The sequence below is a fragment of the Anguilla anguilla genome, chromosome 9 (genome assembly GCF_013347855.1).
Source record: "Anguilla anguilla isolate fAngAng1 chromosome 9, fAngAng1.pri, whole genome shotgun sequence".
In the NCBI taxonomy this organism is placed as follows: domain Eukaryota; kingdom Metazoa; phylum Chordata; class Actinopteri; order Anguilliformes; family Anguillidae; genus Anguilla; species Anguilla anguilla.
The window spans coordinates 53,108,762-53,126,261 of record NC_049209.1 but is presented as its reverse complement, the minus strand read 5'-3'; the positions used below and the strand labels follow the sequence as shown (position 1 = coordinate 53,126,261).

General features: G+C 49.0%; 2 protein-coding genes across 2 annotated transcripts in view; one reads left to right on the top strand and one right to left on the bottom strand.

The window, feature by feature from the left end:
• Nucleotides 1-9,386, bottom strand: part of LOC118235556 (TLC domain-containing protein 2-like) — a 15,479-nt gene extending 6,093 nt beyond the window's left edge. Inside the window, exons 1-3 of the mRNA XM_035433009.1 lie at nt 8,631-9,386; nt 8,238-8,320; nt 5,007-5,089 (exon numbers count right to left, since the gene is read on the bottom strand). Of these exons, the coding sequence (XP_035288900.1) occupies nt 5,007-5,089; nt 8,238-8,320; nt 8,631-8,809 (345 nt within the window). The 5' untranslated portion in view covers nt 8,810-9,386. The remainder of the gene's footprint in view (nt 1-5,006; nt 5,090-8,237; nt 8,321-8,630) is intronic.
• A 1,115-nt stretch (nt 9,387-10,501) lies between these two features.
• Nucleotides 10,502-17,500, top strand: part of LOC118235445 (apoptosis-inducing factor 3-like) — a 12,430-nt gene continuing 5,431 nt past the window's right edge. The window contains exons 1-11 of the mRNA XM_035432836.1: nt 10,502-11,179; nt 12,379-12,466; nt 12,944-13,053; nt 13,739-13,848; nt 14,104-14,148; nt 14,435-14,516; nt 15,097-15,209; nt 15,356-15,442; nt 16,085-16,176; nt 16,478-16,608; nt 17,075-17,190. Coding sequence (XP_035288727.1) covers nt 11,161-11,179; nt 12,379-12,466; nt 12,944-13,053; nt 13,739-13,848; nt 14,104-14,148; nt 14,435-14,516; nt 15,097-15,209; nt 15,356-15,442; nt 16,085-16,176; nt 16,478-16,608; nt 17,075-17,190 — 993 coding nt within the window. The 5' untranslated portion in view covers nt 10,502-11,160. The remainder of the gene's footprint in view (nt 11,180-12,378; nt 12,467-12,943; nt 13,054-13,738; nt 13,849-14,103; nt 14,149-14,434; nt 14,517-15,096; nt 15,210-15,355; nt 15,443-16,084; nt 16,177-16,477; nt 16,609-17,074; nt 17,191-17,500) is intronic.

Here is a 17,500-nt window from a genome sequence, read left to right as displayed (position 1 = left end):
CCCAGTCTTCAGAGGGTGGATCTGTCATGAATTTACACACTTTATATAAGAGCTGCTATTTATCTGCTTAGCCCTCTGAAGAGCAGGCTTTTTGGAATCTTCTTTTTTTTCAAAATTCTAAGCCAGTGTTCTAGAACTCCACTGCTCTCAATCACCGGTAGCGATTGTTACATCAGCATTAGAATGTTCAGTTAAGAACATTCTAATCGCGTACCTGTGACCTCACGCCTTAAAGGGCTGAAGGCCAGCCAACAGAGAGCCTAGACAAAGTGTGCAGCAGTGAGCAGCAGCACTGCACAGAGATGTCGAAGCACTGATCTTTCCTGATGGCACGCTGCACTACCCCCGCTGTGGCGCTCTGGAAGTGCCTGAATCTCCACCCATCGGTCCGGTTATTCCAGTTCTCCGAATGGCACCAGACTGGGCGGGGTGGGGGGCGCGACAGGAGGTGTGTGTGGGGGGGGGGGGGGGCGGGGGCGGGTACCTCCTATGGCACCCCTATAGAATGTTTTTCATATCATGGAGGTTGCCAGGCAACTGCAGCATCGAAATATGAGACACTGCATCCTGTATGTTGTTTTTTTTTTTTTTTCAAATACCTTGCAAGGTTGCTGTGGCAACCGCGGAGAAACTGCTCATATTACACAGAACTCCAACATCATATTTCATAAAATCAACCTGCCATCCTTCCTTCCAGCAAGCGCCGCTCTTGTGGTGGAATCCAGTCCTGGCAGCAAATGAAAAAACACCGCTCCCGAAATCTGCTCCAGAAACTCACAGGACACAGGCAGCGGCTCGTCCTCTAACAAGTTTCTTTTTGTTTTGTTTTACTTTATTCTACAGCAATCATTTGCAAACCAGGGCTCTAAGTTATTCCACATATACACTTTGCCAGTCATAGAACTCAGTTTGACATATCAGTGCTTCGGCCAAGAAGAATAAAACAGTTCCTCAGTTTAAATCAAGTTTATCTGCAACCTACAATATGTCCACTGTGAGTACTAAAGAAGCATGCAAAAAGGTTTTAAATCTTGTTTTAAAAAAACGTTGTGAGTTACAATATGAAAGGTTTGAAAACCTGTTATTCAAGCCAACTTGCTGGTCACACACACACACACACACAAACACACTCACACAGACACACATGCACTCACAAATGCATACACACACACTCACACAGTGACCTCCCTCCCTATGGGGGGTGGGAGGCAGAGATCGGCCCCCCCCTTAGGCATTGTGCTCCAGTGGAAAACTCCAAGGTGAAAAACTTTGGGATTTCCTCTTCCCCTCAGCCAGAGGAACACAAACCCCCCTACAGCCTCATAAAAACCCCCTGGCCACTGCCCCACGCCCCCACCCCCCACCCCCCCCTTCGGGCCCTGAACTGAACCCACCCTTACAGCAGAGCACGCACCAGCCTGGTTCACAGAGAAGGCCGTACAGTTTTCCTCATATCCATATAATATAACAGCATAGTAACAGTATACTGGGTAAGGAGCTGGGCTTGTAACCTAAAGGTCACAGGTTCGATTCCCTGGGTAGGACACTGCTGTTGTACCCTTGAGCAAGATAACCTGCACGGCTTCCGTATGTAACCAGCTGTATAAACGGATGCAATGTAAATGCTGTGTAAAACGTCAGATGGATAAAATAAGAGCGTCTGCTAAACGCCTGTAATGTAACGCACCCGTGACTGTCTATTCATGAATGACAACCTGCTCCGAGCTCTTCCAGAGCACCAGGATCTAATTTAAGGAACACGTGGGACAGGAATTTCGAAAATAACCGAGGGCTGGGAGCGCTCCACCCGTACGAGTCCGTATCTGGGACATGCTGGAGGCGTCCAAAAAAGCAAGACAGGGATTTGTTGTTCCAGAGGCTCTGGAATGTGGGACTCCCACAGCAACACACATGGATTCCAGAGATGGAGTGAGAGAGGGGGGGGGGGGAGAGACAGAGAGAAGGAGAGAGCAATTCAAAGAACAGCAATCCAGGGCAAGGCTCAGAGCTGTGATGTCATAATGGGGCACGAAAGGGCAATGGGCTGTGATGTCATAATTGGGCAGGAAAGGGCAATGGGCTGTGATGTCATAATGGGGCAGTAAAGGGAAATGGGCTGTGATGTCATAATGGGGCAGTAAAGGGAAATGGGTTGTGATGTCATAATGGGGCAGCTCACAGAAGTCTGCCTTTTATCAGACCCCCTAAAAGGAAACCAGACTCTGTTTACTGTGCTGACAGGGAGTTAGCAGTGTGTGATAAAGAGACAGTGCTTAGCTGCAGAACATCCTACTGGATCAGCATCATGCAAAACTGAGGTCCCCATAATACAGTGTAATCGTGTTTTATAAAATGGTTGGAAAGCCAATGTCATGGGGAACAAGCTGGTGTCTCAGCTACAAATGTTAACCCAGTGTGATAGGCCTACAGAGATACCACAAGCAGGATCACTGATGTACTGCTTTGTCATGATTGTGTCTTTATTTGATGACTTGGAAGTGTTTCCTTGTGGAGAAAGGAGGAAAGTGCAATGGTCCAGGGAGACTTGTCAATAAGACCTCCATGCACCATTTGTGTATGGCCATCTCAATGCACACACGTTTGCACCATGGTGTATTAGTACCATTACTGTAAAATACACTGCCTTCACTTTAACCAGGCTTTCCTTTTTGACTGTTAAAATCAGGTCTTATCCAGTCCTCAAGTGAGACTCCCTTAGCATGTTGAGTTTCTGACTCCTCCTCTCAGCCTCGTGCTCACCCGCACACAAGCTCACCCTAACCCTAGCCCTAACCCGCACACCAGCTCACCCGCACACCAGCTCACCCGCACACAAGCTCACCCGCACACCAGCTCACCCGCACACCAGCTCACCCGCACACAAGCTCACCCGCACACAAGCTCACCCGCACACCAGCTCACCCGCACACAAGCTCACCCGCACACCAGCTCACTGCATGCTGCTGATAAACTCGATTAAGCCGAGAGGTCACCAACGTACCGGAGCAAATCGGCACAGGAACTCAATTAAGCGAGAGATCAGAGACCCGTGAAAGCTGTTCTGCGGGAGGAGACCACAGACGGAGCCCTGGGAACGTGGAGGAACAGAGCAGAGAGCACAGAGCACCACGGGGAGCTGAAACGGGGAAACCAGCGCTGCTCTCTCCCCGGCTAAACATCACTCAGCGTCTCCACCGGGAGCAAAACCACCACAGCCCACGTACAGGTCCGAAAGCGCTCGCCAGAGCAAGCAGAGATCTTTCCCTGCGTCTCCGGGGATGTAAATATCCCTAAAGGAGCCATCCATCCGTCCATACGGGCGCTCTGACGCACATTTTACCTTTGACCTCACAACCTCTCCACTCCAGCACACCTTACCTTAGACCTCACAACCTATCCACTCCAGCACACCTTACCTTAGACCTCACAACCTCTCCACTCCAGCACACCTTACCTTAGACCTCACAACCTCTCCACTCCAGCACACCTTACCTTAGACCTCACAACCTCTCCACTCCAGCACGTTTTACCTTTGACCTCACAACCTATCCACTCCAGCACACCTTACCTTAGACCTCACAACCTCTCCACTCCAGCACGTTTTACCTTTGACCTCACAACCTATCCACTCCAGCACACCTTACCTTAGACCTCACAACCTCTCCACTCCAGCACGTTTTACCTTAGACCTCACAACCTCTCCACTCCAGCACGTTTTACCTTTGACCTCACAACCTATCCACTCCAGCACACCTTACCTTAGACCTCACAACCTCTCCACTCCAGCACGTTTTACCTTTGACCTCACAACCTATCCACTCCAGCACACCTTACCTTAGACCTCACAACCTCTCCACTCCAGCACACCTTACCTTAGACCTCACAACCTCTCCACTCCAGCACATTTTACCTTTGACCTCACAACCTCTCCACTCCAGCACGTTTTACCTGACCCAACTCACTCCTGACTAGACACACCTCTCACATGCTGGAACTCAAACAGGCTCCTCAGACCCTGCTTTACCCTAAATACTTTAACCCTGTAGACCCCAGTGCAAACCCACCAGATTAATCACCAGCTGGATTTTTTTGGTTGGAAACATGCATTGTCACAAACAATCCGGGATCCCGTTTTGTGTCTGTTTTTTTTTGTTCTGCTGGGATCTAAAGAGTTAACGCACTCCAGACGCAGGTACGATGCCCTTTACCTGTCTGGAACACCTGAACAGCACACCTGTCTGCTCCCACCCTCACGTGTACTCTCCAGCCACCTTTCCCTCCTCCCGCCGTGAAAAGACCCAAATGTCAGGAAGAGGGCGCCTTCCTGCCCTGCAGGCTGAAAACCTGTTTCTGGGTCTGAGACGGAACACAGGGGGCGTCCTCACCTGTCTGTCCCAGGTGTCTGTCACTCGCCCGCTCGACACGGACACGCTACGTTAGTACATAACAGGCACTTAGCAGACGCTCCAGAGCGACTCACACAGCATTTACACACAGCATTTACACTGCCCCCGTTTACACAGCTAGAGAGGCACAGTTCGGTTAGCGGCCCCTGTCCGGAGCGGGAACTAAAAAGGGGGTTGGGGGGGTTGGGTGAGTCACGAAACGCACAGCCTCTCCTTTATCCCGAGACCTGGGGAGGGCAAGGCCGGCTCCTCCACCCCATCATCCTTTCAGCATCCGGAGACGGGACCGGAAAAACAGGACTTTCAATCAACCGCCAATCACAGCGACAAGAGCTCTGTGTGACTATTTTACACCCTACAGGCCACACAGTACTACAGGAGAGCCGCTGACTATTTTACACCCTACAGGCCACACAGTACCACAGGAGAACCAGTGACTATTTTACACCCTACAGGCCACACAGTACTACAGGAGAGCCGCTGACTATTTTACACCCTACAGTCCACACACATATGCCCTGTGCCCTGGTCTAACTGTGGCCTGTTTTAGCTGGACCTTGGTTTAGCCACGCCCTGTTGATATCAGGCAGAAGGACCTACCACCGAATGGTGAAACAGCAGCTCCCAGGACTGGCTGATCTTCTGGTTCAGCACCATGTCAGAGAAGTCATGGATGAAGTACCCTAGGGAGGAAAAAAATAACACAAAAAAACAAAAGTTTTTTTAAACAGAGCTTTTATGCAAGAGCATCTCTGGAATTACTGATTTGCTATGGTTACCACAGCTACCCTGGCAACAGCAGAAACAGTAACCGAGGAGCCAGGTACTTGGGGAGGGGGGAGAGAGGGGGGTGGAGCAGTGTACAAGTGAACAAGTTCATCTCCCTTTCTGCATGTGGAGAGCGTTTCACAATCAAAGACAACAGTCCAAAGGGAGGCGGTTACCATGGTGATATTATGAGGGCCATTATGTAACTGGACGACAGGAAGCCCATTCTCCATTAACCCCGTGGTTACTTTCCAGAGGCCTTTTAACTCCTCACCTCCGATCGTATAAGCAGACCAGCCAGCCACCAAGTCTAAAACACCTGACACGTGTCAGACGCACACGCGTGTCAGACGCACACGCGTGTAGCCAGGAAAGCCATGAGCACGGCTCCACGCCAAAACACAGGTAACAGCCCTTACCGGTTTTGACCAATCAGAAGGGGAGGGGTGTGTGTATGTGGTGTGGCGGGGGGGTGGGGGGTATACCACAGATTGTTTTGACTCAGCACACATTCAGCTCTTACAGGCTATCCCATCTGCTTCCTAACTGCAGGAGGTTCTAATGATGCATTACAGTGCAGAACATCCATTACCCCTGCACTGCATCTGGCCACGCCTCCTCATGAATATTCATTAGATGCATCCGATCGGAGTATTTGGAGTTTTAGGGTACAGAGACAGAACTGTCAATATGATGAACATTGAGCCACCTGGTGAGTCTATAGAAGATATCTTGCATGTGCTCTCTGATCTACACCTGTCTGTGTGACTACACCTGTTCATTAGAAGACTACACCTGTCCATGAGAAGACTACACCTGTTTATGGGAATACTGCACCTATCTGGGAGAAGATTACACAGACTCAGTCCTGCCAAGTACAAGTTAATATATTACTGGACCGTGTCGCATGCAAAAGGAAGAGGAAACAGGAAGAGTTACTACACATCTGATTACACAAGGGCGCTACCAGAAATCTGTCCCCCACACACACACACACACACAAACGCACACACACACACACACACACACACACACACACACGCACAGACACACACACACACACACACACACACGCACACACACACACACACACACACACCATCAAGGTACATAGCAGGGATCACATGCGTTCTCTGAAAGCCTGTTAACCCTTTAGATGCCGGGAGAAGTCCTGCAGAGTACTACTGACAGTTTGAGACGAAGCATCTATTCCTCCTTTCATACTGATCACATGTTTTTGGTTACGGCAACAATATTTCGTTGAAAAATTCTCAGGCGATCTGCAAAGGTGTTTTTACAAATTTAGCAAATTTTACCAGCACCTAAATAGTTCAAGGTCAAAACTGAGCGTACATATTCAAACCCGAGTCTGACGCTCGAGTCTGAGATCGGACCGTTCCAGTTTGAGCCATGCGGCCAGTGCTAAAAGCACGTTTCAGGAGAACGGTGGAAGGCGCTACAACTCACATTGTAATGACACATTCTCACGTCATGACGAGCATCGAAAGGGGGGAGCGAGGGGTGGCGTCGAACCCGTGCCTGGGACAAACCCCCCCACCCACCCACTGAACGCCCCCGGTTGGCATCTCCACAGACCCCCCCCCCCCCCCGGAATGTCAGCTATCCCCGGCATGCGGCCGCCCTCTCTGCCCAGCGCAGACCCAACACATTACGCGGGGCCTGTGTGTGTGTGTGTGTGTGTGTGCGTGTGCATGTGTGTGTCTGTGCATGTGTGTGTGTGTGCGTGTGTGTGTGCGTGTGTGTCTGTGCATGTGTGTGTGTGTGCGTGTGTGTCTGTGCATGTGTGTGTGTGTGCGTGTGTGTGTGTGTCTGTGCGTGTGTGTGTGGGGGGGGGGGGGGGGGGGGCGGGGCTGGGCTGGGGTCTACCCTTGAATGTGCCAGCTGAAACTGTTCCAAGCCGTTTGACAGATCCAGAAGAACTTGATGTGCCTTTTCCTGTTTCCTGTTTTTTTCTTCAGACGCTTTATTATTTTTTTTTTTACACACATATTCCAGTGGACTTCCTTGGATGCAAAAGACACAGTTTCACAGTTTCTTTTGCGGTGGTTGATTAACGACCGTTTGATTGTTTGTTTCCATTTGCATATTAAATACACGACACAAATTGTCATGTCAATTGGCATTCTTTTGACAGCCGTGGAAATGTGCAACAATTTTCTGTGAATTAAAAATTTCCCCCGTATCCGTCAGCAGCATTGTTGACTACCTCTCAAAAAAATCCGTCTTCTAAACAAATTACGTCTATTACTGCACAGTAAACGTCATTCTGATGAGTGAAACATTCTTTCATTTACAATTTCTCAGCTGCGTTTATTATTTAATTGTGAAGTAAATTATTTTTCAATTCAGCAATAAATCTTCACAAGTGCTATTTTGTATTCAGAAGAACCAAATAACTTTGACATTTTTTTTTTTTTTTTACATTTGTAGCAATATTTTTCCAGACAGTCCAAGACCGTCGATGCTACCCAATGGTTTACATGTTGTACGCGGTCACGTCAGTATTAAGCAACGCTTTCCTCTGACCAACATCACTGCCTGTGTGTAGTTTTATTTGACGATAAATTAACTTAATTATACCGAATAAAGAAAAAAATAACTGACCTAGTCATTGACTGACCAATGCAATGCACTATTAGTTTTGCGCGTTTTTTTTAAAAGTATAACCTATTCATACATATCACGAAGTGACACACAACAAAGGCTATACAATGGGTAGAAACAGATGACAGAAAGGCGAGGATGATCAACGGTTTAGCGCGACAGACAGGTATAACCAGATTAAGCACGGTCTGACTGAACAGTGGACTATTTTAACTGCCAATTAATTCATTAATTCAACCGGGGGGGGGGAGGGGTGTTACACAAACGCGTTTCATAACAAAGCCCTCGCGTGGTTTCCATACCGCCATCATTAGGGTAAATCAAGTTGCACGCGCTAATAATACTTTTTTTCCCCATATGGAAAGGCTATATATTTGTCTTTTTATTTATCGCTCTCGACTCGCAAATGAATCTCAAGTTCAGTCTCCGCACACTTACCGATAGACACCGAGACCAGCGCGTGCGAGAAGACGGAGTGGGTGGATATGAGGTCTTCGGCCATCTGAGGATGCAAGTAGAAGCTACGCGGGGGAAAGAGGCAGTTAATTTCCACACCAGCGCTGAACGCATGTATTACAACGCTGTAATATTATACAGTCTGCAGGTTTCAAAGACTACAAATAAACAACGATGAAGAAAAAACCCAAAAACAATTCCACGTGAGAGGAAAAAACCTCCACCCAACCGCCACACAATCATGAAAAACAACAGACAGCACACCCCATTCGGAAGCACACTAATAAATATTATTAATTAGGTCTAATGGATATTATTAATTAATATTAACCATCGAGACCGATGGACGGGCATGGGAGCCGGCCATACACTCACCAGAGCACAGCCCAGATGCCAGTTATGAGACTGTGCACGAAAGAAGTGGCGATGTTTCTCCATTTCCAGGCGTTTCTGCGCGCGGCATCTGGCATCGGGAGCCTCTTCATTCCCGAGTTCGCGAGCTTGAAAAAGCCCACGGAGCATCCCGTCGTCAGAATAACCGAATGCAGCTCCATTAGGGCAGGACCCCTGGGGTCACGTTCCACTCCAGATGGTCTGTACCCCGCGCTTATGAAATTCCTCGCTGCCTTGCCGAAAAAAAACTTCTCTATTTTGACCTTGGTTCAATATTTAACAGATTTCATTCTGTTTCCGAATTTCTTTCCGCAAAATCACGTAGATTGAAACGTAAACAAGACGACCTGTTCCACCACCGGCTTGTGCATGTGCCAGTCTCCGTCCGTGGGAAAAAGAGGAATGTAAATTCGCTTTGAGTATGTGGTGCAAATATTTGAGGTCCGCTGTTGTAGTTGTAATTGGCTGTGGAACTTTGTTTCCTTTAGTCAACAGTCTCCGCCCCACGACGGAGAAGCGAGGTTACAAAACTCCGTCACGCGTCTCCCTCTCCAGCCTTTGTGCCCTGCCTGACGTCACAATGTAAACACCGAGGAGAGCGCTCCACCCTTTTCCACAAAGTTCAACCAAGAAAATCACTGGCTTTCCTGAAAACCCGTTTAGTTTCGCAACAGCAAATGCCGCTTGGCACAGTAGACCTAAATGCAACATGTCTGTGTCTGCATGATATAAACGAAATTATTCAATAATTTAAAGAATAATATTTAAAAAAAGTAATAATGTATTATTTTAGCTAAATTATTCAACAATTTAAATAATTTAGATTAACAATGCACTTATTATTTGCATGTATTTAGGGCACGGCTAGAATTTCAGCAATTCACTATCTGCTGCAGTGACAGCAAACTATTCATTGTGTGTTTTAAAACAGACAGTAAAACATCCTGGAATAAAATCACTGGGGAAGAAAAACCGACTTGGTGAATGGAAAATTCCACACGAATAGTTGCAAGACACGTCCCACAGGTTAACCACCACAATCGTAGAACCATTATTCTTCTTTTCTTCCGCACGACTTGTATATCAACTTGAAGGGCGTGCTGTTATTTAACTACACGGTTTTTTTTCTCGCGCCCCTGAAATAAGAACACTTTGTGTTGAGCAGAGCGACACCGCCTGGCGTTCGGCGACAGCTCAGCGCACGTGCGTACAGGTGGTCTTCGCGATTGTCCGTCTGTTTTTCTGTTATATTCATTGGGGGATATTAATGTTTTATTCCCCCTCAAAATAGATGATACAGATTATTATGTTGGTCTGCTTTAAAAGATGTGATGCATTCGTGCTCACAGGGTATTGGACCAAATAAGGCTGCTCTCAGGGGTTTCAGTCGCATTTTAGTAGAAACAGAGTAGGCTAATAACAACAACAACAATAGGCTAATAATAATAAAAGTAGTAATAATAACAACAACATGTATTATTCTTGTTATTATTAGTAGTAGTAACAGTATACTTTCATAGATGTTTTAAACGCACTCTATCGATAAAAAAACTGATGAGGATAGCTTAGATCCTCTTTTTCTAAAAGCTGCGTCTCCTTTTGCCGCAGAGCACACATATATGTGGGCTAATCTAACCCTAATTTCAGTTGAAATCCCCAACAGTACGGAAAGCAGCCTATGTAATCCAAATTGCATATCACGAGCGAGATCCCTGTGAATTAAAAATAACTATTTCCCTATTTCAAAATTGCAGTGCTCTCCCCCCAACGCGTCCATAGGCCTAGCTAACGATGTCCGACAAGGATGTCATTCCACAGCACGTTCCGCTGCTCTGGGATGTGAGACGGTTTTTTTTTTTTGTTTTGTCGCGTCGCTGGAGCAACTGCGCGTTTAGTTGTTATCCAGTGTGTGGACCACTATACAGGGGTAATACGCGGAGTTGTTGAATGGTGACTACAGGTGGCGGCGCGTTGAATGGCGATGATTGTCGCAAGATGTGCCGAGTCACGCACTTTGTCCCCACGTTCGCCACCCTATTGTTAGCCTGGTTGCTTTGTCAGCCGTTCTCTATTCTGTTTATGTAACAGCGAGTGCTAATACCCCGCGTCCGTTACATTTGTAAAGACACTTCTAAACGTCACTCGATTCGTTTTCTTTTGTCCCGTTTTATTTAATCGGTTTCCAAAAACGGCGTCCCCAGACGGAAACGTAGCGCTAACAGCTGTAACAGTGCTGCAATAAACTTTTCCCCCGTCCGCCAAGCGGCCTGCCCCGCGCCCCTGAAAACATCCAGAGCACGAGGTCGGTAGGAGGGGGTGCTGTTGTTGCCTGGGTTACGGGACTCAGTTCCATCCCAATTGGTCCACTGTCGCTTAAGACTGCGTCGCAGCCGACAAGTGACACGAGACTCTGGACGGCGACCTGCTTGAGGGCGGATTCTTTCATGAAGGGTCACTGAACGGATAACACTATTCGAATTAACAAGGTCGCGTGTCTGTCGGGACGAGTGAGATGTCTGGGGGACTTCCAAGTGAGTAAAATGAAAGCATATATTATTATCCTGTGATCATGTAGGCTACTTAGCGCCGCACACATATTAACGTCAACATGTCTGTCCAGTGGTGTAATTTCTCACCAAACTAATTCAAACTCACAAAACGTATGTGCGTTTTGTTTAGAAGCCTCGCTGTGTCTTTCTGAAGTGAATTATATTTATCTCTGTAGACAGCGCGAGAGGACCGCGGAACACAGTGTGTCACCTTATGTCGCCTAATGGGGGGGTTTTAGGGGAATGGCGGCCTTCATGCGTGTCCGCTAAATCCACTCATGGGAAAGGGAGATAATTTTTTTCTGTGAAAGAACAGTTTACGTTATTTTCAACCCTTTCTGACGTCTCGTATCACAGATCCGAAGCCGTAAATATATTGATTAATTTATCCGCTATTCCAGAGTTTGATTCAACATTGTCGCAATGCTTCTACAAAAGTTGTCCCGTGGCCTACGCAAAAAATAAAGCAAAACGCTGATGTCATTGGGAGCGGTCTGGCACGTACAGCTGTCGATGGGGTCCCGTCGGCGTGATAGGTACTCGATTAGTATTTCCGTCAGAGTGTATTACACCTCAGAAATTACGCTGAGTTGAGGCCTACCACAAACCGTACATTTTCCGGCACTTTATCAATATCGAATGAAAGTATCAGTGCTGTTTAAACGATCCATGCATTCAAAAATGCATTCAAAACAAGAGCAGATAATTTCACTGATGATTAAAGTGAACTCTTTTGCATATAGGCTACTCGAGAGAGACCCAGGGGAAAAAATTGTAATATTTAATTTTTTTTTGACAAAATGCAAGTGACTTGGATTGCAAAAGCATGTTGGCGTGCAAATATTTGCTAAAATCCTATTTCATATTTGTTAAATGTCCCTTGTAGTGTAGTTTTAGGCACAGTTGAATATGTGGTTCTTGAGATTAAGAGCAGAGATTCAGGTCCCCTGCAGGAGGCAAAAATGACTTGTCTGGCCTCAGGTTTTTGGGAAATCAAGATGTTTTCTTTGTGGTTCTGAATATTTTCTGCCCCCAAAATGAGCCTGGGTCCATGATCCATCTATCCTTAGTCAAGCTGAAGCCCCTCACATTAAAGTGATGCCCAGGAACAGATTGGAGGGGTGGGGGTCAGTGTTTGGGCACAGAACCCTGCTCAGTCTGGTTTTGTGTTTCCCCTCCAGCCAAAACCAGCCCGGACCCCGATCCAGATTCAGAGTCGGAGGAGGTCACAGAGGAGGTGTGTCTGGAGTCTGAACTCCAGGACGGAGAGTAAGAACCACTGGCACACCTGCAGCCTGCTCGCACCTCTTACTCACCTGCTGTCACCTGCTGTCACCTGTCCCTTACCCGGTGGCACCTGTGCTCACCTGTCCCTCACCTGTTCTTACCTGGTCTCACCTGCTGTCACCTGTCCCTTACCCGGTGGCACCTGTGCTCACCTGTCCCTCACCTGTTCTTACCTGGTCTCACCTGCTGTCACCTGTCCCTTACCCGGTGGCACCTGTTCTTACCTGTCCTTTACCTGTCTTTACCTGTACTTTACCTGTGCTCACTGGTCCTTTACCTGGGCTCACCTGTCTTTCATCTGTTCATACCTGTCCTTTACCTGGTCTTACCTGTACTTTACCTGAGCTCACCTTAGCTGACCACAGATGATATGGCATTTGGCTGGCGATTGTGACCAAATGGATTTGTTGCCTGGAAACGGCCAATCAGAAGCAGCCCTGACCGTGTGCTCATCCCCAGGATGATGGAGGTGGAGGTGGGACACCACAACGTCCTGCTGGTTCGCAGTGGAGGACACTACAGTGCCATTGGGAACCAGTGCACACACTATGGGGCTCCCCTCAGCAAAGGTGAGAGGTCAGAGTTCACAGGTCAAAGAGCAGCACTCTGGGTCTGTACTGCTGATGGGGTGCTGTGGGTCAGTAGTGCTGTGTGTCTGTACTGCTGATGGGGTGCTGTGGGTCAGTAGTGCTGTGTGTTTGTACTGCTGATGGAGTGCTGTGTGTCTGTACTGCTGATAGGCTGCTGTGGGTCAGTAGTGCTGTGTGTCTGTACTGCTGATGGGGTGCTGTGGGTCAGTAGTGCTGTGTGTTTGTACTGCTGATGGAGTGCTGTGTGTCTGTAGTGCTGGTGGGTCTGTAGTTCTGATTGGTCAGTAGTGCTGTGTGTCTGTACTGCTGATGGGGTGCTGTGTGTCTGTAGTGCTGACGGGGTGCTGTGGGTCTGTACTGCTGATGGGGTGCTGTGTGTCTGTAGTGCTGGTGGGTCTGTAGTGCTGATTGGTCAGTAGTGCTGTGTGTCTGTAGTACTGACGGGGTGCTGTGGGTCTGTACTGCTGATGGGGTGCTGTGTGTCAGTAGTGCAGTCAGTCTGTAGTGCTGTGTGTCTGTACTGCTGATGGGGTGCTGTGGGTCAGTAGTGCAGCCAGTCTGTAGTGCTGTGGGTCAGTACTGCAGACGGGGCGCTGTGGGTCAGTACTGCTGACAGGGTGCTGTGGGTCAGTACTGCAGACGGGGCGCTGTCTCTCTGTTGCAGGGGCGTTGTCGGGGAACAGGGTGCGGTGTCCGTGGCACGGGGCGTGTTTTAACGTGAAGACGGGAGATCTGGAGGAGTTCCCCGGCCTGGACTGCCTACCCTGCCACAAGGTACCCCACCCACCTGGGGGGTCCCACACAGGCTAACCCCCCTCCCCCCCAGGATACCCAAAACCTCACTGTCTCTATCACCTGCTGAAAGATCTCTTATAAGACTAACACACACACAGACACACCAAACATACTCAACCCACAGCTCTCTACATGGGCAAACTGCTTTCTCCGTGAACCACCCCTTACTGAAATATCCAAATGTTGTTGTGCCATTTCTATTGGTGACTGATTTTTATTTATGTTTTTTTAAAGGTAGAAGTCAGAAACAGCAAGGTCTTTGTGTCAGTAAACAAACAGGTAAACTACAGCTATCAGCTCTGTTTATGTTATATATCATGTGTGTGTCAGAGGGAGAGGATGACCTTCTATGATGTCATAAAGAGAGAGCAGGTGTCATTTAATGATGTCAGAAAGAAGCAGGACTCACCTACTATGATGTCAGAAAGGGGGCAGGACTGATTACCTTTGATGTCAGAAAGGGCTGTGGTTTGCCTTGTGTGATGTCCGAAGGGGTGGGGTTAATCTTGTATGATGTCAGAAAGGGGGCGGAGCTGACCGCAGCCCTCTGGCCTGTTCTCCAAAGTCTCTGAAACAGAGGAAACGGGTGAAGGAAATGGGGAGGAGGGACCCGGGGGTGATCCACACCATGCTGCTGATCGGAGGAGGTGAGGAAGGGGCCCTGTGAGGCAGGAAAGGGGGAGGCTTCGCCTGGGGAGTGTAGGCACGAGGTCCACCGAAACCTGGTCCTGTAGAACAACTGGGTTCTGCTGAGTTTAGCTGTTACTCAGCACTTAACTGATCAATTAAAGGAATTGATTACATGGTGAATTCAGCTTCCCTGGTTGTTGAATTTAACCCTTTGAAGAGTAGGTCTTTTGGAATGTATTTATTCAAAATTCCAAGTCATTATTCTAGAACTCCATTTCTTTCAGCTAACAGAAGTGATTGTGACATCAGCATTAGAACGTTCAGTTAAGAACATTCTAATCACATGATTGTGACCTCACGCCTTACTCACCTCAGAGGGTTAAAGTGAAAATAACAGCCTGCAGGTCGCGTGGCTCTGCAGCGCCGGGGTTGGGGTTGGTCTGACTCCAGCGTGGGGGCCTGTCTCACCCCCCCCCGTCGCCCCGCCTGCAGATCCGCGCCACGGACAGTTCTGGAAACCCGCCTCCTGGCGCAGCGTTCTCTGTTTAAGTAAAGCGCTGTTTTCCCGAACGTGTCCGCTTCCTTCCGTAAGCGCAGGGTCGGCCTCCTTGGTCTGCGCCGAGACCCTCAGGCAGCAGAACTACGGCGGCCGCATCGTCATGGTGACCAGCGATGACCTGCTGCCCTACGACAAGACCACGCTCAGCAAGGTGCGGTGAGGGGGCGGGGCTCAGGAGAGGGGCGGGGCTGGGGGCGGGGAACATAGGACAGCCATCAGCCAGCAATTCAGTACCAGGACAATATGTGTTCCCCATATCTGAAGCCCCACCCCTTTCTGTAACCACGCCCGTCCCAGGTGATGAACGTGCAGAGTGACAGCATCCTGCTCAGGCAGATGGAGTTCTTCCTGCGGCACGACATCGAGGTGTGGCTACGGAAGGAGGTGAGGAACGTTTAAAACCTGGGGGTTTCGTCTAAATTAAATATATACAAATCTGCGAGACTGTCGTATTAAAAACCGCTTAATCTTCTTCATGTGTTATTACCATAGATATTATTATAGACTATCTCTGATTATCAGATCCGTATTCTTTGCATTAAAAGGAGAGAGAGTATGCCACAGCTTCATCCAAATCAGAGGAAAACAGTCACTGTTACTCTCCTCTGGCCCACCCTCTCCTCTCCTTTCCTCTCTTCTCTCCTCTCCCCTCTCCCCCCTCCTCTCCTGTGCTCCTCCTCTCCCCTCCTCTCACACCCTCCCCTCTCCTCCTCTCACCCTCCCCTCTCCCCCCCTCCTCCCCCTCTCTCTCCTTTCCCCCTCTCTCTTCTCCCCTCCCCTCTCCTCTCCCATCCTCGCATCTCTCTCCTCTCCTCCTCTCCTCTCACATCCTCTCCTTTCCTCCTCTCTCCCTCCTCTCCTCTCCTCTCTTCTCTCCTCTCCCCTCTCCTCTCCTCTCCCCTCTCTCCTCTCCTCTCCTCTCCTCTCCCCTCCCCTCCCCTCTCCTCTCCTCCCCTCCTCTCCTCTGCTCCTCCTCTCCTCTCCTCTCCTCCCCCTCTCTCTCCTTTCCCCCTCTCCTCTCCTCAGGCTAAGGCCCTGGACACCCGCAGTAAGACGGTGACGTTCAGCGACGGTTCCTGGCAAAGCTACGACCAGCTGCTCATCTCCACAGGCTGCAGGTGAGCACCTGGACCAAACCGGTCTGGACCGGTTCCACACACACACACACACACTCACACACTATGCCCAGGTATCCCCATATCTCACTTCCTGGTTCTGCCTGCTGCCAGTGATGTCATCGGCTGCACACCCCACAGAAAATAACATTACGACTGGTCCATTACAATAAAGCCAATCAAAAAGACCGAATCTCCACAGCAAAGCATACTACAGTCGGTCCAGTCCACAGATCAGTCACTGATAGGTCGAGTAGTTCCACTGAGTTTCCCCATGTTATTCTGCCTCCACACTGCCCCCTAGGGCCAGGAAGCTGGACTGCGCGGGAGCGGACCTGCAGAACGTGTGCCTGCTGCAGACGCCCGAGGACGCGCGCAGGATCCACTACTCCTGCTTCAGGAAGCACGTCGTCATCGTGGGCACCTCCTTCATCGGTAACCCCGCCCCCTTTTGCCGATAGCCACGCCCACTCTGTTTACAGCTTTGTTTACGTGGGTGCAGGGTGTTAAGTGTTTACTAAGTGTGTTAAGTGTGTTGAGTGTGTTAAGTGTTTATTCAGTGTGTTGAGTGTGTTAAGTGTTCAGTCAGTGTGTTAAGTGTGTTGGGCGTGTGCAGTGTGTTAAGTGTGTTGGGTGTGTGCAATCTGTTAAGTGTGTTGAGTGTGTTAAGTGTTTTGAGCGTGTGCAGTGTGTTAAGTGTGTTGAGCGTGTGCAGTGTGTTAAGTGTGTTGGGCGTGTGCAGTGTGTTAAGTGTGTTGAGTGTGTGTTAAGTGTTCAGTCAGTGTGTTGAGTGTGTTGAGTGTGTTAAGTGTTTTGAGCGTGTGCAGTGTGTTGAGTGTGTTGAGCGCGTGCAGTGTGTTAAGTGTGTTGAGTGTGTTAAGGCGTCCCCTCCCTCTGTAAGGCATGGAGGTGGCCTCCTACATGACGGGCAGGGCCCGGAGCGTGACGGTGATCGGGAGCAGCGAGCTTCCGTACCAGAAGACCCTGGGCCCCGAGATCGGGAGGCTCACCCTGCAGGTCAGTCAGCACAGACAGCGCGCAGAAGCGCAAAGATACTCAACTCATGCGATCCTTCCGTCCCATCCAGGAGGGTTCCACTGCAGGCTCCGAGCCCCGACAGTCATCTAAAAATGCTTCACGGTAAAATGTACAGTGCTAAGTCAACACTAACTGAGTGTGTTTGGTCCACATCTACTCCGTTAGAGTTGAACTAACGCTGGATATTTTATTGTGTAGATAACGGCATGTATTCATAAAGTATCAGAGAGTAAGTTTGTTGATGTAGGATGAATGCTTTGTGAATACAATACCCATTCATCTTCTCAGC